The sequence below is a fragment of the Zootoca vivipara genome, chromosome 10 (assembly GCF_963506605.1).
Source record: "Zootoca vivipara chromosome 10, rZooViv1.1, whole genome shotgun sequence".
NCBI lineage: Eukaryota > Metazoa > Chordata > Lepidosauria > Squamata > Lacertidae > Zootoca > Zootoca vivipara.
Genome location: NC_083285.1, coordinates 33,098,401 through 33,124,681, shown reverse-complemented (window position 1 = coordinate 33,124,681; position 26,281 = coordinate 33,098,401). Strand labels below are relative to the sequence as shown.

The 26,281-nt window shown below is 38.2% G+C and overlaps 1 protein-coding gene across 2 annotated transcripts in view; it reads right to left on the bottom strand.

Annotated features, from left to right (window-relative positions):
- The window catches only part of TMTC2 (transmembrane O-mannosyltransferase targeting cadherins 2), a 191,346-nt gene that overhangs the window by 18,043 nt on the left and 147,022 nt on the right, over positions 1–26,281 (bottom strand). For both annotated transcript variants that reach the window (XM_035126826.2, XM_060279689.1), the window contains 4 exons: positions 18,092–18,213; positions 8,563–8,644; positions 4,282–4,396; positions 1,815–1,878 (listed from right to left, as the gene is read on the bottom strand). In XM_035126826.2, the coding sequence (XP_034982717.2) occupies positions 1,815–1,878; positions 4,282–4,396; positions 8,563–8,644; positions 18,092–18,213 (383 nt within the window). The remainder of the gene's footprint in view (positions 1–1,814; positions 1,879–4,281; positions 4,397–8,562; positions 8,645–18,091; positions 18,214–26,281) is intronic.

The following is a 26,281-nucleotide window of genomic DNA, read 5'->3' as shown; positions in this document are numbered from 1 at the left end:
TGGAAACTATTTCAGAAAAAACAAGTTAGTTGAATAGGATCAATCATTCCATCTATTTCTGATGTTCAACCCAAGAGTGCTGTTGCTTATATAGCAAAAATGGGATGATATACAAGGAGGACATATGAGCTGGCTTGGGGGAACCCTAACGTTTCCAGAAGTACTAGAAAAAGTAAAATATGTGGGGGGATGGGACGTCCCATCGCACCAAAACACCTCAGCTAGTACTAAGCATGTTGAATGGCTACAGAATGAACAATTTTTCATTCTGAGGCTGGGGCAGGAAACCTCAATAGCAGCATCCCACACTACTATTATTAAACAATGATGCCTAAAACTTAATCCAGGAATGAAGCACTTCTTCAATAACAAATACATTTTTTAAAGACATTGTTTCTTTGTTTCTTTTTCCTTTTAGAAGTGATTCTAAACATTTTAATGTTACTTACAAAAAACAACAGGAAAAGCAATTCATACATATGAAGCATGAATTCCCCCCCCTTCAACCTGAATTCTCAGACTTTTCTATAGTCAAGCTTCCTCACGCAGATTGGAACTTCCCTGCCTTTTCCTTAAATGGGTGGTATTAAAACCCTGGCAAAAGGTACATTAGCACAGTGTAAAATAATGATTAATTGAACAACCTGTAGCTATCCACAGAGTCATGTCCACTCAAGTAAAACTGGACTGAGAGAATATGGTAAAATGGAAGAGGTTGTTCCATCCCTAGCAAACGGGGTGGGGTGGATTTTTTATTTTGTTTCTTTCAATTTGTTTTTTATTTAGTTTCATAGATCTCAAAGATAATTTACCCGAATCACATGTTCAGAAACATTTCCGTTTCTATTCATCTGAATTGCATTCATTCACTAGTTTTTTCCATTGGTTTCCAGTGAAAACACCAAAGTTACAGGCAGCAGAAGAGAAGGCCCAGTCAATCTTCTGAAACTATGCCATTTTCTTTTTAAATGGTACTGATTTTCAATAATAACACCCCCTATACAACACACATCAAATTTCAAATAGATGGGGCAAAGGGGAGCCTCTTATATAGGCAATTATATAAAAATGTACCCTATAATCTATCCATTAATTTCAGTTGGAGATAGCTGATTATATATTTTTGATCCTATTGCCTATTTTCAAACATACTAGTACCCACTCCCTCACCAGCACATCAGAATTGCCACATGTCAATTATGTATGAAAAAGGATCCTCGTGTTATCTGCAATCTTAAAAAAGAGGCAAACAATCCTTTTCTATGTAAAATAAATAGTGCTTTCCATTATGTCAATTTCACTGCTTTCCCTTTCACCCTTCCCTCTGACCTCTCTATGAACTGTAGATAGCGCTGCAGTTTATTTTTTCAGTGCAAAATAATGCCTCTGGTGTAAAGCAATTTAATAAAATTATCAATTTTTCAATCCATTCCCTTTCATTTCCCCTCCAAAAACTAATGAATACATTGGCGTTCATGCATGTTGTTTTTCATTTGTTTTCAGCAACTACCTATGCTTTTTAAGATACAAATCAAGGCCAAGAAGCTGAATTTAAAACATACAAATAGTAAGCAGAAAATTGAGCATTTCTAAACACTACATCAAGATTCCTGTCTGCAGCAATTGATTTGACAAATGTCAAAGGTTTCATCAGAATATTAATAATGAATAAATTATCTCTTAAATTATCTTTTGCAACATACGCTTAGAAATCAAACAGTCACAAAATTAAATTCTCAGGATAGCATGTTTTCTTGCACTACTATAAGCATAGCAGGCTTGAACTGTACATCCCTCTCTAAGGAAGTACTTACGTGAGGTCTCAGCTCAGCTGCCATTTTATAATACTTCTCAGCTGCTTCATTGAGGCTAGCTTGTCTATTGGAACAGAAGGGGAGAAAATTAAAGTTCAGTTGAAATCACATTGGGAACCTACAATTCTTCAGAGGGGATATAAAAAACAATTTATTTTTACAATTAATCGACATTAATGATATTATTTAAAAAATAGGCATTAATAACTACCGCAAACAATCAATGCAGATTCATGGTTTACATCTCTACACCTTAGAATTTAATATATAGAGAGAAACTTAACATATTTTTCAAACAAGCTGAAATTGCTTTGTCATGTAACTATTTACTAAGTAGATTTTCAAGCAGAGCAAACCAAATTCTGGTTGGTGGGTAGCAGGGTGGAGCAACAGATTGATCGTGGCATCGCAAGGCTTGCTGGAAGGCATGTGAGTAGAACTTTTAAAAAAAAATCAGCTGCACTAGTTCCAAGGTGGTTCCAATTGGGCCATTCTGAGAAGGCTATATCAGCTTTGGATACAGCAGTTCCAAAATTGGTTCTGCTCCACCCAGCCCTCATAATGCCCTGTTTCAGGATCCAACACTTGCCTAGCTTCGCAAACCAGCTTGTGGTTTCGGCTTGTGGATAACTCAGATAAGACACACCCCTTTCCAGCAGCACAAATCAGGGGTTAGGTTTGCTCTGTAAGGAGATTTGGCTATTTACTACTGCCCACTAGTTGGCTTGAGTGGTCTCAATGACTGGACTGTTTAAAGGCAAATTCACCCATTTAAAAAGTTAACTTCTTTCTCAGAGACAAATTGCATAGTTTAACAAGAGAATTGATTTCCAAAACTTGGTAACTGGCAACTAAGAGAAAACAGGATGACAAATTGATTACTCAAAAGTTAATAATAAAAAAGACCCGCCCTCAGGGAAGCAGGTTTGGAAGATACCATTTTCCTAAGGCATAGTGTGCTGAAAAAAGGGACAGCATTTGATTTCCCCCACCTTTGTCATGCATTTGTTTACCATTTACACAAATGGAATTTAAGAGACACCTACAGCAAAATGAATGTTAAGCAACTTGCTAAAACTATTTTAAATAGTTTTAAACTATTTAAACTTAAATTTAAACTATTTAAACTTAAATATTTTAAAACTATTTTAGCAGTGCAAACAAACCACACAAGCTTGAAGCCAGCTGAGCACTAGAGCAAAGCTTCCTGAATTAGTCCCATGGGTAATTCCTGCCAATCAGGAATCACACAGTAGATTGTACAGACAATGTTTCTGGCTCAGTAAACCATAGTTTATGAAGGATCAGATCAGTGTGGTCCTCATTTCTCTTATCTCAACATGTGTATGTTTTTGCTACATTAAAACTCTGTTCCTCCTTAGGTCCAGGATGAAGAACTGTGGTTTAATATCAATTTGCAAACCAGGATCTGAAACCAGGGTCAAACTGACATTTCGTCACACTTCCTCGTTTCAGAAAGAATGATAAACTGTGGTTTAATGTAATCTAAGATTTGAGCATTAAAGCCAGTACGCAAGCAGAAGAGACAAAGAGAGGAATGAAGGTAGATTCATGGCCCCAGTACTTCTTCCCAGCTTGGCGGAATCTCCTTGCTTGATAAAGGATATATGGACTTGCCCTTAAGCAGAGGGCATGACTTTGGCTGGCACTGGGACATTCCAGCTATGTTATCATGTTAATGAAATGTAATCATGGATGCAGCAGCAAGATTGTAAAAGCAAGATAAATTAATGGTGAATGAAAGAAACGAAACCTGAGAGACCTGTGACCCGCTCTTCACTTTATTTGAGAGCTATCTGTGTGGAATAGATCAGACAGATCTTCTATAGGGTGAAAGGCAGCTTCTTTTAAGTATGTGTGAAGGCTCTGGAGACCTCAGAATAATGACTTTGGCAGCAATGGCAAAGAACATCGCTTTCTGAGTCACTGGGTCAAACCTAAGGCAGGCAAAGTTATTATTCTTCTTCTTTCTGCTGTGCTAAAGCCTCACCATATAATGACCAAAGATGCTGATGCAGGGGTCCCGAGGGAGCAGATCTATGGCTGGTTCACCAGTCTAAGGAACTTGTCACTCAAGTAGTCCAAATACTGCCCTAAATCCTTCTCTACCTGCTCCAGAACATGACCGCTGTCTTGTCTTCAGCCATTTTGCTAATCTCTGGTCCCTTCGGTCTTGATCTGTGCTTGGATTTTAACATTTGGCTCTGACCCCACCAGGTCTTGATGCTATATAAAACACTAATACTGTACAGTAGGACAATATCTAATTTAGAGAATAAAGAAGGGAAATCATCTTCACACGGAAATCAATTGTCTTGAATGCATGTATTTCATGTTATTTGTTCAAAACATGTTACCAAGCACGGAAATTTATATAATGAAAGGACAGGTTTCAAAACCTAAAAATGAAAGGATGACAATAAGTAAGGGACAAATACAAACAAACCTGAGCATGTGAGCTGCATTGAAGACAACATCAAACTCTGTGTTATCCAATTCAGCTGCTTTCTTTGCCATCTCTGCTGCTTCTATCAGGCGAGAATCTTCTAAGAGAAACTGGCCTGAAATATATGTAGCACTGATATGAGCTCAAAAGGAAAGGCACACACTTAAGTATGGGAAAGAAAGGACTATTCCCTTACATGTTACATTACAGCCCTGAGTTACCTTATCATATTAACTTCAGATGAACTATTACAGAATAATTTGGCAAATATTTATTTACATTTGTATCCCAACCTTTTCTCCAAGGAACTGAAGAGGACTTAAATCAATGGACAAGTCAGTTATCAACTGATTTCAACAGGTTCACTCAAGTATTATTTAAGCTAACGAAAGCCTATGTATTTCACAATTTATCATTTGTGTGGATTGCCTAGATCAGCTGCTGACTACACCACCTTTTATGAATGATAAGAGGCTACAACAATCCCAAGCACATAACATTCAAAGATTACTACAGAAAAATAAAAACAGTTTTAACTTTTTTAAAATGGTGACAATGTACTTTTAGAGGCTAGCCAATGATTCCCCCCAATTATTATTATTCATTCTAAGTGTTGTACTTTAAAGCATACAAAAATCTGCTGCCAAAAATACTTTTAGCACTCCAGGGTCTTTGTGATCCAGTCCTACTTACAATAATGGACTGATACATGTAATTTATTAACTGCATGCTACGTTAACCAGACTGAACCAAGAACAAAAATTAGAAACATTAACCAACAAAAACTCTGCAGGTTCAGCTACAAAGAACAGCACACTACATGATCAATTGTACATTACATCAAGTGAGTGCATAATTACAGTAATTTAATGTGAATAATCAATTTTATTATAACACAGAATCATTAAGTGATTTACAATTATTAGGAAAATGTATTATTCAACGGAAATTAACTTCAAATCTCAGTGGTTATTAATAAAAGGGGTGCTATTTAGCAGAACATCTCTGTTGTTTCGTAGCTATTATAATATAAATCAAGCCTTTTTTCTATCTGTGTCAGTGGGATTTTGGAAACCCTCCTCATTTTTCACCTTTATCCTTCCGTGCGTTTAAGTACCTCACAGGCAAATCATTCTTTCATGAACCATAGACAGTTGCCAGGTACTCTAAATAAAACCATCATTTTAACTATTATGTTTCCAAAAAGAAATAAACTTATGGAAGGGCAGGTCTGGTCAGGGACAGTAGGAGTTGCCCAACAAAACGAAGGGGCCCTATGCTGGCTACCCTCATGCAGGAGGTGTCAACTGTCAATCTTTAAAGAATCCTCTGCACATTATTTTAGCATATCAAGGGACTCATACATATTTGGCAAGGAGACCCTGGGGATTCTGGAGTGGCACACACAGTGTAAAGAGGCCAAATCAAGTGACTGCACAAAAACAGCAACCTAACTTGAATAACCAAGAAAAGGTTACAACCCCAAACTACTTGAAGATCAGGATGAATATCTCTGATCCAGAAAATGTTCTGTATATATGGGTCACTGCATGGGGCAATTCTTTTTTGGAAAATCCTTTTCAGTTAACAGTACTTGATTATTTCCTGAAGCCTTGAAGGGGGTTACTTGATGTTTAAGTGTTGCTATTCTGTCCTGGACCTGCAGCATGCACCATGTCAACACCTAAAATACCACCACCATGTGTTTGCTACACAACCCTTTAATGCTTGAGTAGGAAACTGGAAAACATTGGAGACATTCCTCAAAGACTTACATTTTTTTAATAGTGAGGATTCCTAAATAAATGGGGAAGGAGTCATGTGATATACTTGACACTGCAGAAATATCAATGTTGATACAGGTATTGCTTGTTCCAGCAACTTGTGTGAAATCAACTGCCAATGGATGTCTATGACATGATGGTTTAGTGGGATAACAGAGACCTTCTCCGCACCCCCATATAGAAATCTAAACATGTGACTCCGAATTACAATTAAAAATGTGTGTTTAATTACTGAGCAACCCTTTGAAAATTTCACCCAACAACAAACGAGTGAATAGTTACGGATTTCCTTCCATGGGACAGAACAAAAGACCCTAAGCATCTTATTTTCTGCCATTTTGATGTTTTATTTATTCAGCCCTTCTCTATCCTTAGCTGTATTAACCACAATTTAGAATATAAGACAAAATTCATATTCCTATACAGTTGCACCTCGATTTTCATACGTAATCTGTTCCGGAAGTCTGTTCAAGTTCTGAAACATTCGAAAACCGAAAACACAATAGCCGACAGCTAGGCCTCAGGATCTTGCGCTCAGCGGAAGCTGCATTGCCTGTTCAACTTCCGAGGCATGTTCGAAAACCGAAGCATTTACTTCCAGGTTCATGGCAATTGAAAACCGAAATGTTTGTTCGAAAACCGAGGTACCACTGTACATCCTATATACTATAGGGAAAATCCAGTGCTGTGGGAGCAGACTTCCACTCACACAACATGATTTTCCCCTCTTCTCTTCCTTCTTGTGGTTTTCCAGCCTTCCAGAATAGATTGTGGGTGCACACAGGGGACTGTAACGAGGGGCAGAGAAAGCTCAAGTTCTATTATGTGAGTGGAATTCTGTTCTGCTTGCACATGAACGTCAGTGGATTTCATTCTATTTCAATTTACAGTGGTACCTCTACTTACGAATAACTCTACTTACAAATGGAGCTCCGTCCACCATCTTGGATGCGGTTTAGATAGGATTTTTTCTACTTACGAATTTTTAGATAGGGTTGCTTCTACTTACGAATTTTTTCTCCCAATGCATTCCTATGGGATTCGACTTACAATTTTTTTCTACTTACGAATGTGCATTCGGAACGCATTAAATTCGTAAGTAGAGGTACCACTGTACATAAAACCTATATGGTGTTACAAAGGAACCATAAAAAGAGCTTCCTTATGCTGACCTTCCTTATGCTGACCAAAAACCACATTTCCTATAAATGAGGTGATCCAGAAATAAAAAATTGTGGGTATGTATTGTGAAGACTCATCAGTCCCTCTTGTACTTCATGGATGGGCTATTAGTAACATGCAGCTAAAAGCTGAATCAAGCCTCACAAGTTATAAATCTTACACCAAAATGAGATAAGATAAAATAACCAACTTTTGCTTTGTACTGTTTCCATTTGCGTACCATGCCTGCTGTTCATTTAATTGTGCCAGTTGGAATGAGAAGGTAAATTAAAATAACTGCACAAAAAGCACATCCTGCAGCGGCTGTTGTTGCTCATTATCAATTCAACTTACTCAGTTTCCTTGCAGTTTTACAATTCCAGGTTTCATGATCAGTGAATTTATCCTCAACAAATTAGAAGCAGTATAAAAAGCTAACCGCGATGTATCTTTGACTGTGTAGAACCAACATAATCTAAAAAAGACATTCTAAATCCAAATTAGCAATGTACTCCATGCTCATTATATATCTTTGGTCTTAACTAAAACAGTTTTTTTTAATAAAGGGAGTTGCGAACCAACAGTGTGATTTTTTCTGTGCAAACTGAACATTTCTGTACATCCGCCACATGCATAAGAAGCTGCTGGAAGGTGTAAAGGAGCCCAGCTCCCTCTCCTTCACAACCCAGCTCTGTGTGTATGATTTCATATCTGTTCATAAAGCCTTTAAGTGCAGTTGCTGGCTGCATTTCTGGAACTATGCACACAGAATCCCACAACTCAATCCATATCTGCCCTCATTCCTCCACACAGGTGGTCAACACTGTCAAAGCTGAAAGCACAAAGCAACTGCTTGATGGTGGGAGGGGGGCGGCGGCTTTGTGACCTGTGCATTGGGGCCAGTCTAATCTTGTAAGGCAGAATAAGGTTAGATTTATAATTTTCAAATTCTTGAAGTAGAAATCTGGTTGTCCTGCACTGATGTTCACTATCGGATAATACTGATCTGCCCACCCAAAATCAAGAAGGGCCTGATGCCATTATTTCAATGATAACAAATATGTCTATTAATCTTTCAGCACTTAATAACTATGAATTTTCCTCTCATGCCAACTGAGACGACCAGGAATTTTGAAGTGAGCTTCATCTTCATATCATGTACAGTAATTCGCAAAGGAAAGGGGACTTTCTATTTTGACTGTGGTTTACACATCGGAAGGATAAATCGTTTTAACTGGCATGGTTATTATTTGTCCTGCCAGTAGCAGTTTTAAAATCCTTGATCACTCAGGAGTGCAACAGTAATGTGAGAAAACACTATCTATTGAAAACTTACCATAATGCATATAACAGTTTCCCTTGGTGGGATCCAGCTGAATTGCCTTTAAGAAAGACTTTTCTGCTTCACTCTTGCGGCCCTTAAGGAAAAGAGAAGAAAACATACACAGATGGATCATTTGGGCACTGTGTCATTGCAACTTTGTCATGCTTTAAAACTACCATACGAATAGGCAAGATAAGCATCTACAACTGGAAAAAAATTTTATAATGGTCTTAATTTCATTTAATGATAGCTTAGACCTCCATGAATTTCACTCCACTTCTCTGTTAAGATTCATAAATACATATATATATTCTCTAAACATCCATGCCATGGTGTGTTTCTTCTTTGCTAATGCAAAGTTTGTGTCCAGGGCATGTCCAAATTGAGATGGTTCATTCTACTGCCTTCCATCATTTGAAGAGATGCATAGCAAACTGTTCTTCCATCACATACCCTTTTGGTGTCTCTTCCTAGGGACTGCAAACCCTGCAATTAAAGGAGATAAAGGGATTGCCTGTGGGAGTTTCCATGCCTTCTGGCAAGTTCAGCTCAGCTTACTGCTGTCTGCGTCTGGGTAGGCATGGGAGGGTCAGGTGAATTTTCCTCAACAAGGACTCATTCGTGTCCCAAAGGTAAGACCATCCTGTTCCAACCCTGGTAACATGCAGTCATGTAGAAAGTTTTCTGCAGAAAGTTAGGTGCTTTCCCATAGGGCACCCATGAGGTGAGAGCTTGAAGTTAACTTCAATCTTACACTGGTGCCACATGTTTTATTGTTAACCTTGTGAGTTGAACAGGAGAGGTGAAATCGTGAACAAAGGAATAAAAGGGTCTTTCAAAGTACAGTACAGCTAAAAGAGAAAATACGCACTGGTCTGCCCCACATAGACCAGACATTCCTTGTAGCAACAGTCAACTCATTCCAAGTGGAGTCCCAGACCTCCAAAGGACTGCTGGCCAAATCTGCATTAAAAACACCCAACCATTACCCCCCAGCTTCAGAAATCTACCTGGATTCATCTGTATTTTAAACAATGCCCTAGGAAGGAATACAATAATGAGTAAGAAAGAAGAACTGGTGCCTCCTGGCACAACTGTAAGGCAAATTTGGATTATAGGAGAAATGCAACATATTAAAAATCACAACAGGGCTTTAAAGTTATTATCCTCCTTTGGCAAAACATTTAAAGTAACAAAGCATTCATCTGCAGGTCTCCCAAATAACAGGATGAAACTGGAACACATTGCTAATGCTGACTGAATTAACATTTACATCTCTTGTGTCATTGCCCTGAAATAGGCAAATACTCTTAGCCTGGGTAATTATAATGTTTCATTGCATGCTCAGATTTCTATTCCTAAGAAAAAATGAACAATTCTCTGGATCCCCTGCTTTTTTCTGTTAAGCTTCAGCCTACAGAATTATCTCCATGAAACCAAAAGGAATGCCAGATAGTTTCCCCATTATTTCAGCTCTTCATAATATGTCACAATAATACCATGGTTAGCTTCCCGAAATTACTACTAAATTCAGTTTGAATGCACTGGTGGGCAGCAATGCGAGGGGACTAGAATTCAAGATGGCACCAAGTATAATAAATGGGTGTTTTCTGAATAGCTGAAATAAAGGGGGGGGATCATTAGCAGAAAATGTTTTCAGATTTCTTTGCTTAGCCATAGGTGGAGTAAATGAAAAAGACTAATTATTCATCCTGAATATATCTAAATTTTGTTAAATAATACCAGAGACCTTGCATACTCTCTTCTCCAACTCTTAAAAAACAATAACACATTAACAATGTATTTTTCAAACTTCCTCCACACCTCTTCTTTCCTGTCAAACAGTGTAACATCTATCATTTGACAGAATCAGGCTATTTTACTACTAATTTGCGGCATTTATCAAACTTTCATCTTCTGCCAGGCAACAACTTATTTTTTTTAGTCTAATGACGTGAATTTCCCTTTTCTTAATACGATTTACTAGGAGCACACATAAAATTAAATAAGAGCATACATATGCTGTGGCAGTTAGACATGCACTCTGAAGTTTATAGCTCCAACATTGCAGGAATTTAACCCAAGGAAGGATTAGAACTTTAGAAAATGGCAGATGGAGGAATCTTTTCTCATTCTAAGGCAAAAACCTGATGTGACTGTTAAAGTGGCTTAAGTAATTTACACCATATTTTATTGCCTGCAAATTCTCCCCTTCCCCTTTATGTGTGTTGAACGTCTATTAGTATTCTATGTTATTTATAAATGGAATGATTTCTGAATATTAGGGTACTATGAAATGCCATTCTCCCACAAATCACTAACTTCCTCTTGACACAAAATAGACACAAGCACAAAGATGCTATTTATCAGCTAAATGCCTCCAAGAAGTGAACATTTGGGTAGGCTACAGACTGTTTTACACACAGCGTGTGAATGTATGTTTCCCTATATATGATTGGTTGATTTTGGAGTAGGTGATTTTTAAAAACATTTGGGCCAGAGCCATTTAGTACCTACACCTTTGTAAATAAAGCAAATAATACACTTATAGGCTTCAGTCTTTGAACTGCCTTCATACAAAGGAAACTAAACCCTGTATGATTGCTCCTGAAACTATTCACCATTCAGGGTAGCTGGCGAGAGGATAACAATATCCTAGTGGCCTTAGGCTAATCCAGTAAGCAATGCTAGATATATGGCACTGAGGATTCTGATTGAAAACATTTTTGAAATAATAGAACCCAGGGAATAATTGAAAGGAAGGAAATCCAATTATTCAATAAAATGTGACATTTTATTCAAATAAACTGACATTATTCTTTGATTAAGAAGCTATAAAATTTGCATGCAAGGAAGGAAGAAATCTGTATCAACATGTCTCTCTCTATTACTGGACGTTTTGGTTTCCCCATTAATACCAGAATCTTCTGACAGCTGGTAGAATGTTCTGCAACCAGGTAAGGCAGCTGGCACACTTTAAGCTACTGGAGAATTTGAAATCCTAAGAAGCTAATAGGAGGGAGATTAATGCAGTCAAGCAGTTCTGAATAATGCACTTGTAGAGAATCATATTCACTGCCAGGTAACAATTAGTTTACTCTCTCAATCTAATTCATTTTCTACGTTTCCCACACACAAAAAAGTATTAAGACTCCCTCCTTTCAGTTAAACAAGGTGTGTATGAGCAGACAGAAACTTAACTGTGGCAGCTCAATCCACACTTCAGTGGCTGGGGAAACCCAGCCAGATGGACAGGGTATAAATAATAACTTCTTCTTCTTCTTCTTCTTCTTCTTCTTCTTCTTCTTCTTCTTCTTCTTCTTCTTCTTCTTCTTCTTCTTCCAACTACTATGAAGCTTTGCAATAATTATATGTCCAGATAGGTCCAGTGGCTCCAAAACATCTATTGAGGGGAACTCACTAATAGAATTAACTCACCTGGGGTCAGGTGAACTGTCTGATCTGAAGGTGAAATCCTTAGATGCCTATGAAGTGCTACCTGGTGTCCACTACTAAAATCATCTGTCTACAAGGCTGCTGTGATCCTTAGTTCCGAGGTGGGTGAATATGTGTAAGACCTCTAAATAAAGCCAGTTGGAAGGTTAAAAGGGATGAGACTGAAAACTGCCAATTGCAACCTTCCCTCTCACCATCAAGAAATGAATATCATAGTGTCACCACTGGATGCTATTAAGTATTTATTTTAAAATGTAAACTGCCTTCTGTTTCATAATTAGAGTTACAAAATTTTGGCAAGCAGACAAATCTGCTGTAATTGGACGGCAAAGTCAATGCAAATATAAACCAAAACGTAATTTTTTGGCATGTGGCCAAATTCAAAAGGAAGCAAAGTTGGCAGATGCCAGTATACAAAAGTAACTACATTTTAGAACTGCTCTCATTTGCCACAGTCATGCTAATGTTTTAAGTTTTGGGATAAAAACACTCAGCAAAACATGTTGGTAAAATGATTGAAAAGTTACGCAGAAGACATATGGAGACAAGGAGTGAGGCATGAAATAAAGGTGTACACACGAAACAGTGTTCACCAAGACCGCACACTTAGCTAACTTTACTCTGAACTACTATTTCCTTTCCATAGTAATCCATGACCTAGTAACATTCAGCTTTGACTGTGTATTCAGTGGTGGTGGCTTTTAAGAGCTTTTGGAATTTCAGCTGGTTCCACTGGCTCTATGGCACATATATCTCAAGAGTGTTGAAACAACTTCAGTGGTTTCCTGAACTTTTCCAAGTGAGATTCAAGGTCCCTTCAAATTCTATAATTCCATGACTCCATGAAAATGCTGGATTAAAACTCTACATGGCTTGTGACAATATACACTAGGTCTCAAGGACTGCCTACTCCTGCATGAACTCCCCTTAAAAACATCTGGTGATGCTTCCACATGCTAAGGTTTTGGTGGGCTGAAATCAGGGGGTTGCAGGGACGAGAGGAGGAAAGCACCAGTTGCAGGTAATAGGCAGGAAGGAAGCCTAGGTCCACAAGAGTAAGTTGAAGCATATTGGAGAAAATAACATTTGAGTTCTTTCTCAGGGAACTATGACTACTGAATAAAAATTCAAACCATTACACAAATAATAATGAAAAATAAACACATTGGATTTAACCTTATGTTATTCATACTCAAGAGTAAACCCATTGGTATTCAGCTATGTTTTACTCTCAATAGACCAATGAAATTCATAAACAACTCAGTAATTTCAACAGATCTACTCTTGAATAAAACTTAGTTGCATGCCACCCATTGAAATCAACAAACTTAATTTAAGCCCTTTGAGCTCAATGGGCCTGATTGTGATAGCTGGCTATCATCCAACTTGTGAAACGAAACTGGCCATTTATGTGGAGGCACTAAATCTGTGGAACACTGTCCTAAGCGCACTCAAGTTTTTCAGATGCCAGTAATATTATTTACCTAAGCAATTAGCTCAGTGTGGTAAGTAAGTGTTCTGCTGCTGGTTATGGAATGAGTTAGTCCCCAAAGTACCAGGCTCAGAATGGGAACTCTTCCCCTCAAGGAAGGGAAACCCAGTTGGACTTTGACAAACCTCCTTCAGGTTTGGCTGACTCAAATGGGGGTTCACAGCCCTGTGAAGGTGCCACCTGCAGCCAGGTATTGAGGAGGCTGGCAAGCCCCAACATTTCTAGTTGCAGATAGGTGGCAGTGTGCATGACTGGGAGAGAGCTGTCATTTCAACCAGAAACTGTAGAACTATATAACTCACAATTTCCCAATTTCGGGGGGGGGGGGTAGTAATATCAATCTCCTGCCACCTGCAGGCATCCGCAAACTCAGCCCTCCAGATGTTTTGGAACTACAATTCCCATCATCCCTGACCACTGGTCATGTGGTCCCAAAACATCTGGAGGGCCGAGTTTGCGATGCCTGTATTACAGTCTCTCCCTTCCCCAAAAACATAGGGAAAGGGGGAGGGGTCACGGGGAAGGAGAAATGGTGGCTAAAAAAATGACCACCAGGAGCTCCTTGGGGAGGAAGAGCAGTATCTAAGTTTAATTTTAAAAAATAAAAAATAAATTGGGCTGTTCTCACTGTTCTTGAGATTTTCTGGGTGTTCAGGTGGAACACAGGATTTATTTACAGGCTTCCCTTCCATTGCTCATGAATTTCTATCTAGCATTTTTTGGGGGGGAGGATTTATTGGGATTCTTTTTTCCAGCTAGGAGATGCTGTTCTATCAGTATGCAGAACAGAACAAGGTCCTCAGCATTTCAAAACAAGTGAAAACTAACAAATAAGTAAGTAATTACGGTAAGTAAATGTGAAACATTTTTATAAAGTACGTTTTCTGAGAGATGATGATGATAATGATGATGATTAACAACAACAATAAAAAATTTATTTGCACCCCACCCTCCCCGGCTGGAGCCGGGCTCAAAGCGGCTAACATCATACTAATAAAACAGTATGCATAAAAACAGGCATCAATTAATTAAAATACATCTTAAAATTAATTCAGACAAATTAAAATCTGGACCAATGGCAGTTATCAGGTTAAGATTGAGAGCGGCTAATACTTGCCAGGACCAACTGTTTTCACTGATCATATAAGGACCTGTGAATAGTCTGGGAGGCCTCCTTCATGCTTGTTCTTATACAAAGGAAAATAGGTCAGACTGTACCCTGGCATAAGCAGGAAGCATTTGTGGAAAGAGGCTTTCTGTTCATAAACCCTGAAACTACTCAACCAATATGTAGCAACAACATGTTATCCCAAAGCCCATGGGGCACGCAGGCAATACAGAGGAAAATGCAGCATGATTCCTGTTAATAGTTGCCTACAAACTTCATAGTCCCGAGGGTAAAAGTCTCCAAGCCCACCTGAGCACATAGCTACTTTGGCCAAGACTTTGGCCAAGCTGTTGTGATGCCACAGAGTAGAAGCCAATAAGGGCTCTCCTGCCAAGGCCTCTGTGACATCAGAGGAGATCAACTTTACCAACTATAACCGTCTGCTGCCTGTAGGCTGTGAATATGCTCGTTAGATTATAACTGCATTCAAGCAAGATTGCGGTACAGCGTAGAGAGAGATATGCAATCTGGGATAAGTACATTTGAGAACTCAAACCCAGCATTATGTGATAAACATCACAGCAGACACACCAGTACAGATAAAATGCCTCTCAAGCTGTAGTCAAAAGCCTAGCCAACATTATGAGACCCTCAACCTCCAATTTTTGTACAAAAATTTGCCTTCACATTAGATTACTGACACTTTTTTTGTGTACCTTCAGGACTTGATCAAATGATAATTAACTATTCTAAATACTCTGGGTTCCCCCTTTCCTGTTATTTTAGTCAGAAGCACAATTACATATATTACAGGAATGCTGTAATGTTAGAGCTTTTTCTAAAATAAACATGTTTATATTCAGAAAATACCTATACTGTAAATGATCACAATCAGGGAAGGACTCCAGTGCTCTGGCAATACCAGTCAACCAGCTCTAGAATAAGAAGGAAGTTAGCTTCAACAGCGTCTTCCCTTAAGTAACTCGTTTCGACAATGGGGAGTTTATAACAGCACCATCATGGTGCTATGTACCTTCAAAAAGCTAAATACCATTTCTGGAAAAATAAATAAAACGAGAACAGGGGTTTTATCTTAGGGTTGGCCGCCTTCCAGTTATTCAACTAGCTGAGCCACTACTTCAATGCCTTAACCACTAAATTTTCCTCCTCTTATGCTTTCTGGTAAAATACACCCTGGTGAGTTATAATTTTAACATATGAATTTATAATATTACCTGATATGCCGGTTGTGGAAAAATTTCTTCCAGTTGACTGTAGGCAGGGAGATCATAATCTCACTAGCCAGTCTGTTACGAATATAGATTCGGGTTTGATTTATATTGTGAAAAGTGTTTCATGTTCCCATTCTGTGCCACCCAAACTAAGATATAAAATGCTTTTCATAAAATAGTTGAGGTACATAAAATACTATCTCCTACTAAGCCTTTACTAATCGAACAAATTAGCATAGGAAACATAATAGAACACAGATAAAATTTGCCCTTAAAATGTGAAAACATAAACAAGGTTAAGCAGAAAACCTAGAGCAGTGCTATGCAAAACTGGCATAGCTTTATCTACATATTGACACGGGCCAGAAAAATGAGTTTCAAATGAATGACTTGAAGTCACATTATTTGTCTTCTACACTAGTTCATGATTCTTTGAGCAGCAAAACTTTAGTGCACTTCATTAATTTCTAAGAACACAAACATTTTATATGGCACCATATTATATGCTACACACACACAAGAATATATACCTTAAAATGCTAACAATTGCAGGCAGTATAGAGTCATCATCAGCTTATTGTATTAGCCATTGGCCTTGACAGTTTTCAGGTAAAATTTCAAAATAAAAATAAATAAATAAAAAGAATTTTTTTCTAAACCCAATACAATAAAATTCTCAGTTAAGTTAAACTAAAAACATCCATTATCTAAAAAAATATCTATTATCTTCTTAGAACTCCTTAGTTGCCCTAATCCTTTACTCTTCTTTCACTTGAAGTTTGCTTGCAGTTAAAACATACAGTGCTGTTCTACGTGTCACAATGGATGTAATTTTTCTAATAGATGATTTCTCGGTCAGAACAGGATGTCAATCTAGCCAACCCCCCCCCCCCCCGCCGCCCCATTTCCCCTTGGCCCATCATATAAGGGACATGAACAGAACTGATCACATTCTCCGGCTTGATTCAGGTTACAAATACAAATCCACCGGGAGACAGGAGCTTGTTTCAACCTGCCATTCAACATGGCAGAAGGCATAACCTGTAAGCAGAGTGTGAGAAAAGCATTCTGCAAGGTGAAGAATGTTAAATCCTCAAGGTATCTAAAACTATGATGGTCCTTTTAAAAGAGACAAAACCATTGATAGGCTTTAAATTGTTGCAACAGCCTCATATACCCCCCACCTGCCCCTGGACTTCATATATCCTGTCACTTAGTTTGTTTTTTTGTGTTTTAGCTAGGTGATCCCATAATACTTCAGGCAAATTATACATTTGAGACAGCACTTTGGTGTGTGTGTGTTTTTTAAATTCTACTTGAGGAAAGATATGTCTGTTTTACTAATCATGTACTGTACACACATCTATGAAATCTCAATAACGTCACATGTATCCTTGTTCTAACCACTGGCCACCCTCCCTCTGCTGGGTTTGGTCAAAGTTCCCTGTCATCTGAAAACCTGAAGTGATGACCTGCTCCAAACCAATTTTCACAATTCATTTCAAACACTGATCTCACCAGGGATGCAGGCAGGATTTAGCCTCAACTGAAGTGGTGTCTCTGGGAGAATTGTCTCATTCATGTCCATGTTCTCATTCATGGACATGGGGGGAAGGCAAATGCCTCACTTGGCAACAAGCTGCAGTCCCACCATTCCTGACAATGGACCATCTAGCCATCAGCAGCAGAGACTTCCACAGGGATGGGAATAAACACCACCTCCTCCTGAAAGGAGCCCCATGGTTTGGAACAGAAGGTAATAGGTTTATAATACCCCAGCATAACTACGAGCTGGGTTGAGGATGAACAACAAAGTTTGTCTGTTGTGGAGGAGCTCATCTTCCTGTCTTGTGACTCTTCCTATTCGGGTCTCACCAGCCATGTTTAGCTTTGGGACACGGGGCACACTGTGTCCTCTCTCTTCAGATTCAGTGATGGTTGGGAAATTAAGGAATGAGTTGGGAAGAGAGCAGAGCTGGGAAGAGGGAGCCTATTAGGGTTGTTGTTGTTGTTGTTTAAAAAAACCCTTGCTGAATTAAAAGCAAACTTTGGGAAGTCCGGCTATTAAGATAACTTCAGTATTTGCTTTTGTCTGTTCTTTAGAAACAAACACTAGAATTTTAGCCAAAATTAACATATTCTTTCCTGATAGTTATGTATTTGTGTGTTTTTTTATACTGTTAATCACCCTGTGATCTTCTGATGAAGGTGGTATAGAAATTTAATAAAATAATAATGATAATCACAACTTACCGTTAAAGCCAGGAGTTTCCCATATGTAAGATGAGCTGGGATGTGGTCTGTTTTGGCCCGCAGTGATTCAACATACCAGTGTTCTGCTTCAGGTAATCTGCTGAGCCTCATGTAGGCTTCCCCTGCACAGCAGAACGGGAAACCAATTAGAGGACATGGAAAAAGAGGGAAAAGAAAACTGAGTTAATTTAATGGGATATAACCATTTAACTTAGTTCACAAGGCATCTTCCCCAGTCCTATCTGGAGATGCTGGGGATTGAACCTGGGACCTTCTGCATGCAAAGCAGATGCTCTATCCTTGAGCTCCAACCTTTCTCTAGCATCACCACTGGAAACAGAATAGGATATAGACTTTGCTTCCAGTGTATTAAGGCATCAGGCTAGTTAAGAGGTAGGTACATGTAGCTCTGAACTCTCAAAAATAGTCATCATGGGGCTTAGGGAGAAAAGCCTATGGGAAGAAAAGACTCCGCTGCTGCCTGAGGCTATTGTCTCTCTTCTTAACTGGAAAGGACTATCCAGACCAGATAGTAATTTAAAACAAAGACAGGTAACCTTGGAAGCTACAGCTGGGTGTCACCCTTTGCCTCATGACCTTGGGGTGGTATTACAATATTGAAACTTAAACCAATCATGAAAAAAAACAAAGCAGGGGTTCATTAAAACTCAACTGTCTGTTAATAGCACCAGATAGTTAATCAGGTCAATCAGAAAGCCCAATGAAAAAGAAACGTCTACAGCGGTCATCTAAAAATTGATGTTATTGTCAGTGGGATCTCCAGAGGCAGCATTTTTAATAACTGGTGAACATTTTACCAGTGAGCAACATCAAATAATTCCCTATCAGTTTCCAGAAGAAGTTCATCAACAAAGGGTTACTAGTGCTATCACAGTCATGCAAACAGGTCAAAATCCCTGACTGAAATGGGGCATGTAAGGAAGCTTCATCCAGATATACCTGTCCTTGTTCTACTACCATATGTTCAACAATATTTGATGTGCTGCCTTCTATATGAGAGTACACCAATTAAGAGGGAGAAGAAATACAGGACACCATGGGCTAGATTTCATACAATCATCTCAGAACAACTAAATCGTTGTAGATTGTCTACTAAAATTAGCTGCTCTCTGAAAGTTATCTTAGACTGTGCTGCCAGAAATTCCATTACTGATCCCTGAATGTCAAGCAGTATTAAAATGCATCACCATAAAAATACGCAACAATTATTTATATAGAACTTTCAGTTTGCAATATACATCTGTCTATAGATGATAGTAACAGCTGCGGTGAGTTGGTTAAAAGTTTAGGCAATAAGATACTTCGAGCTTTATGGTGAGAAATAAGGGTTTCAAACACAAGAGTATGGTGAACTTTAATGTGTTTCCCCTTTATATGAATTCATACACATAGCTGAACACAGGATGTTAAATTTCCAAGTATGTACTACACAGTAGCTTCTAAACATGCAAATATAGCTGAGTATGCAGCAGAATTTTCTCCTGCAGCATCATATTTGTGAAAGACAAACAAATTATAGTAAAAAGCAGAAATAAGGTTCAGCCAAAAGATTTCAGCAAAGTAAATTATTCATTTTTGTTGAAATAAATCAATTTTTATAGCTCCAGATGCTACTTGGGGGGGGGGCAAAAGGAGGCTTAAAATATTAAGGCCTGTAAAATGCTACTGTTTGTTACAAAAAAAAAAAAAAAGACAGACACAAGCAAATCCTCTTTGCTTACACTGTCCCTTTATATGGGATTCATGCATTTGCTGAATGTGTTTTAAGGGTCCAATTTACCTTAGAACTAGGAGCCTTTAGAGCTCACTTGTTTGAAAATACAAGGGATGTGTACAATTTGTACCTTTTGCAAACACATGAGGACAGACCAGTTAACCTGTGGCAAAGCAGATGTTGCTGAATTACAACTCCCATCAGACCCAGCAAAGCCCAGTACTCAGAGATGATGCGATCTGTAGTTCAAGCAACATCTGGAAGGCTACAGGTTAGCCATCCTGATGGACTAACAGATTTAAACCTCTTGAAACAGGTCTCTAAAGTCTATGCTACATGCAACAGCATTTTTGGTACATTTCAATTGCTGCATAGCACATGTTGATTTACAGAATGGCGAACGAAGCTCTGCAAAGCATTTGTTAAGGAGTTACCATGCAAATATATTGGTTTGCTTTGTTTAAAATATTTCTTAATCGCCCATCATTAAAATATACCAGCGTGAATAAAAATTCACAGGTACCGAATAAAGGACACATCTCGTCCCAGGCACATATCCCCAATAACGAACACTACCGCCGCCACCAACAAACCCCACACAAATTAAAAACAGTTAAAAGATTTTTAAAACAATGGTAGCAGTGGCCTTGTCTCTGCTTTGTAGCTGGTGCTGCAGCTAGGAGATGCAGATTGACTGCAGAAGCAGAGGTCACAAGACTACAGCTGTGCTCAGCTGCTGGGGCTGGCTCGCCTAATGGTGAGAGGCTCAGCAGGTAGAAGGCTACTAGGAGAAAAGAGATAGATGTACCGTAGATGACAAAAAGACTGAATAGTAGAGAAAGGGCAGTGGGTATACTGAATCAAAAGCCTTGCTTCCCCTTGTAGCTTTTTTTGGGGGGGGGGAGACCCCCAAAGAGAAAGAATAATGGCAGATGAAACTGATGGAGTATGTGGAGATGGAGAAACTGATGGGGAAGATCCATAACCAGGAATATCAAGTATTTACTAAAGACTCGAGTAAATTTGTAATGTACACACATTGTAATTGTACAGTGTAAAAGAACACTGTAAACAGTTAAAATCTTTGGCAGAGATATAAGGACACTTGTAATGTGGAATTATTTATGATAATTATGGTTAAGTAATAGATAGATAATGGTAAAAGATGAGGCAAACTTAAATTTAAATGTGGAATCCAAGGAGGGAGGGAGGGAGGAGGTCTGAAGGTTCAAAAGAACCTTGTATTTGAATGTTTGAAAAGGTTATGTTTTATATGTATAAAATTATCAAAAACCTAATAATTTTTATTTATTTTTTAAAAAAAGACACCCGAGGCTTCCAGTTTGGTGTCCCGCGGGCTGGAAATGTGGCTGGGCTGGAAATTTGGCTGGAGGCTTGAAGAAACAGGGGTTTTTGGCTCTGTTCCCCCCTCGGTACCCCAGGGAGGATGTCCCTGGGGGAAAGATGAACCGCAGCACAAGGGGAGTCTGGGTGCCGGAAAAGAAATTCGAACAGCACGGAGGACCCCATAACCAAACGCCGGTTCACCACAACAAGCCGACAGCGAGCTTGGAACCGTGGTGAGCTCAAGGAACAGATTTCCTTCTAAAGAAGCTCCAAATGCTATTAAACAGATGGGAACCCATCTGTTTATTGGAGTGGTGGAGATCTCGGAGGCTAAGAAAATTGAATTTATGGAGTTTCGGGTATCTCCCTTTTCCAACCATTATGGAACGTATGAAAGACTCTCGTACATAGCAACAAATGTTATATTTTCATGCGGACATTTTTTGCCCTGTATTGTGATGTGTTAGTGCTCACAATTTAATACAAAGATAGGAAACGTATATGCAGTGTAGAACTTTGAGCTGGCCTTGCATCAACAAAAATATTGTGATTAATGACAGCTTTGCTCTTTAAGTGATGATACATGTAACAGAGAAAGATCAATTGTGAGACTTCTAGTACAGTCCCAAGAGAAATCTGATGACTTTTAATAATGCATCCCTAGAGTCTGTGTGATAGAAATACAACTGTACGTACATTACTTAAATCATAGCATAAAAAGGGAAAGGTAGGGAAAGATTCATTAATTGCCCAAGAGAATACCAAAGTCTTAATTATGCCAGACAAAAATTGTTATATGAAGTGAAAGATTAGGAACTGTTTAATATATGCAGGCTGTGAGGCACCTTGTTTAGCATAGTAATTGAATGTCATCTTAGTATTTAAGGGACAAGGGGGAAAGAGGCAATTATATTTTACTTTATTTCTCAGTGGGGGCAAATTGTAACAAAATCTGGATTTACATAATCTGAACAGAGGAGGTACGCATTCTGTTCCAGATTTAAAAGACTATGCCTGTAGGGTCTTCCCTTTGGTTTATTCCCAGTTAATAAAAATGTCTCACGATTCAACGTTGGCTTCAAGTACAGAAAAATAAAAATGAAAACATTCCACAAATATTGGTGCAAAGGAACATGTGCTACAATGCCCAGAACACTTAAATCAATTCACTTCCACTTAAAACTCTCCTTGTTTTATTAAATACAATAAGTGTAAGACAAGGGATGTCAGCTTGAATACAGACTGAACTGAAGCACTCTGGGCAAGTAAGAGAGGTGAAGAACACATTGTTAAGGCTTCCGAAAAGCTGCTCACCTTGCCATCTGTGGCAAGTAAGAACTATTTTCAAGTGAACAGGCAAACTTTCACAAGGTAAGGGTTTTGTTTCTTTCATTCTGTCAGTAACTAACACATGTGTGTGCTGTGTGGTTTTATCTGCAAGGTTGTGTTAATATGACATTCACTGAATATTGGAGCAAATATGACATTCGCTGAATACTGGAAACAAATTATGGAATGGTGAAGGTAACTACGTGCACTTTCATTTCAATTCCTGATTGAATTTGAGGAAGCAATAGAGGAAGCAATAGATTGAAATAGAGAGCAAAAAGAAACAAAAAAATTGTCAAGACTGGTAGTGATGGTGGTCTTTTGCAGAATAATTTGGAGGTCCAATGACACCTTTTGTTACTAGTGAAGCGCATAGCTTCCTATGACTGTTATGTGGAATTTGTTTTGTTCTGTTTCTATGGTATCACTTGTTTATGTTCTTAAAGGTGTTACACTTTGTGTAACAATTAATTAACAAGTTGAAATAATGATGGTGGTGATAATTTCAAAGCAAATGTTTATCTGAGTGTACATTTATATCTATAAAAAACTATATTATTATACAAAACTCAGTCTCATGAGTTCCCTATCTTCTCTGGCACCACCGCAAAGAAGAGATTGGATGCTTCTGTTTCTGTTTCTATCTATCCACTCTTTGCCATTGTGTCCAAACCCTGACAAACTGTGGTCATTCTTAACTATGGTTTATGTAAACAAAGCCAGCTTCAAGCAGTAGTATGGAAGTATGGCCCTAAGACTTGTATACGTTACAAAAAACTATAGTTTAGCATTATCTTGTAACTTGCGTAGCTCATGTCTGGGTTCCATCATTCAGTCTCATTGTCAGCTACTGTGAAAGAGAAATACCTACATGGGAAATAACTCTGCAGTTCCCTCTAATCTTATCATTCACCCTTAATACCAGTAAACCCCCATCTGTTTACAGATGTTAACACTGTGGATATAGGACTGGTCCATGTGTAAGTGATCTTATGTCAAAATGTCAATGAATTAACTACCGTAGATCTCTCGTGTATTTAAGTGAGAGGATTAAAAAAAAGAGAGAGATAGCATATTGTTGTTGGGTACACATATAAATCATACTATAAATGTTTTTGTGTCAGAACTATGTCATGAAATGCAACTTTTTAGACCAGGTGTGGGGAAACCTTTGGCCCTCCAGATGTTGCTGAAGTACAACGTCCATCAGCATCCACAAGCATGGCTAATTCCCAGGGATTATGGGAGTTGTAGGCCAGCAACATTTGGAAAGCCAAAGGTTTCCCGCAGCTGATTTAAACAATGACCTAAATATTTTATAGCCTAACTTATGCATGAATAAATCCAACTGTACAAGAAATCCAAATGTAAAGAGATAAGATGTATTTTATAATACAGTGGTTCCTCGGGTTAAGAACTTAATTCATCCTGGAGATCTGTTCTTAACCTGAAACTGTTCTTAACCTGAGGTACCACTTTAGCTAATGGGGCCTCCCGCTGCTGCCGCGCGATTTCTGTTCTCATCCTGAAGCAGGGTGGATAAAAATCAATGATTTTTTTAAAAAAATCAAAAAAAATCGGATTTTTTTGATTTAAATCAGATTTTTTTGATTTAAATCGATTTTTTTGATTTAAATTGATTTTTTTTTAATAAAATGCTTTTTGAGGAAAACATATTACCATCCAAAGGTTATTCCATCATGAAATAAAGATTAGTTTTTTAATTATGTAGAATAAGGTTGTATATGTTTAATTTTTTGGGTAAATGAATTCCATTAATCCATTCAAAATGTCATGCTCTTCCAGAGGTTTTTGTAAGATTATTGGGCAGTTTCTCTGCCTACAAGATATTATCACAGGTGCTTGGTTTACTTTTGCAGTTCTCAAAACTGAATTTGACTCAACAGAGATCACATGCCTCTTCTTCACAGCAAAAATGTTATAACATGAACAGAGTTGAGAAAAAGACCTTAATCCTATTGTTCTACAAACCTATGAATACAGAAACAACCCCTTCAGTGCTAAGTTTCAAGAAGTTCAGTGAATAGAATAGAAACAGTATTTTTCTGATTGTTTGGAGTGAACAGTATTTAAGTTTTTCATGTGTAGGCTGGGCTGACAGTCTAAGTTTCTTAATATATATATATATTGTTTTTGTTTAGCCATATTAGTTAACAAACATGGATGTTTGTTTAAGCAAATAACATATGCTGTAATGTTATTGTTTCAGTTGAATAAATCTATTTAAATTGTTATTATTAAGGTAATGATTTTTTTTCTCCTTCCTAAGTACAACAGTAAAGTTGTCCAAATATGAATATCCCATTAAACTGGGGATAAAAAACTAATATGAAAAGTTGTTATTCTAAAAATCTTCATCTACTTGCATATTAAAGTTATACCAGCAAGAATTAGTCTTTATGTAGAAAACTATGATTTAAATCAAGCCTTACTGACTAGTGATTTAAATCGTGATTTAAATCGTGATTTAAATCAGTTTGATTTAAATCAAATCCACCCTGTCCTGAAGCAAAGTTCTTAACCCGAGGTACTATTTCTGGGTTAGCGGAGTCTGTAACCTGAAGCGTCTAACCTGAAGCATCTGTAACCCGAGGTACCACTGTATATCTATGTATATAAATGAAGAGTGCTCCTTCAACATGCATCTGGGCCAGGCATCCCCAACCTTTGGCCTTCCAGATGTTTTAGACTACAATTCCCATCATCCCTGACCACTGGTCCTGTTAGCTAGGGATCATGGGAGTTGTAGGCCAAAACGTCTGGAGGGCCGCAGGTTGGGGATGCCTGGTCTGGGCAGAGCAAGAACACCTTTCATTTCTGTATCAAAAGCCTCTGGAGAGCTCAAGCACCTTGATCTAATTTGTAAGTGTTTGTTAACACAGTTGATTTCTATTTATTTCGCTTGAATGGTTCCTTATGGACCCAGACATCCAATCAACACTGAGCTTAGTTAATTGGCTTCACTCGAATATAAAAAAAAGTAATTTAGCAGAATCAACGGCTAAAACGGAGATGCAAAATGAAATCCAAAGTTAATCAATTTCAACAAGGAAGAGAGAAATCGTTTAGACCGTAAGAGTTCTGCAATCCTATAACCTCCAGAGCATGAACAAATCATGATCGAAATGAGGGCCCTGAACTCAGCTTGGAAACACCAGATTGTCTTTTATAAAGGTATTCACATTCATCAGATAAAGAAGAACACGTTGTTACTAAGATTTTGCATAAACTAACGTTTATTCTGATACCTATTTTGGTATATGGAGTACATATTAGATAAATGAGCCATTGCATACGGCATGACAAAACGGAAACAACAATTAGAATACCAGACTTATTTTTCTAGATTTCCTAGATAGAAATTATATGCACTGGCCCTTTTCACATGACATGGTAAGTGCTAGTGCAGGCTGTTGAATTGTTCCCATTTCACTCTTTACTCCCTATAGCCAGGAGAAACCACAAACCTTGACTTATCATGATGTGTGAACCAACATTAATGGTTTCTACCAAATCAACCATGACTGGTAAGCCAGGGACAAACCTTGGATTAATATCATGGTTTGCAGAGAAACAAGTTGTGAGTGCTGATATACTCATCATGGTGACTCCAGCCTGATGGCTTGTTTCTCTTGGCTCCAAGAAGGATGGAGCAATACAGGAATCATTCACCAGCATGAATTTATGCCTTAACTGTGCTGTGTCAACGTGGACACACACACACACACACACACAGTCTTTGGCTTGGATCCAAAGAT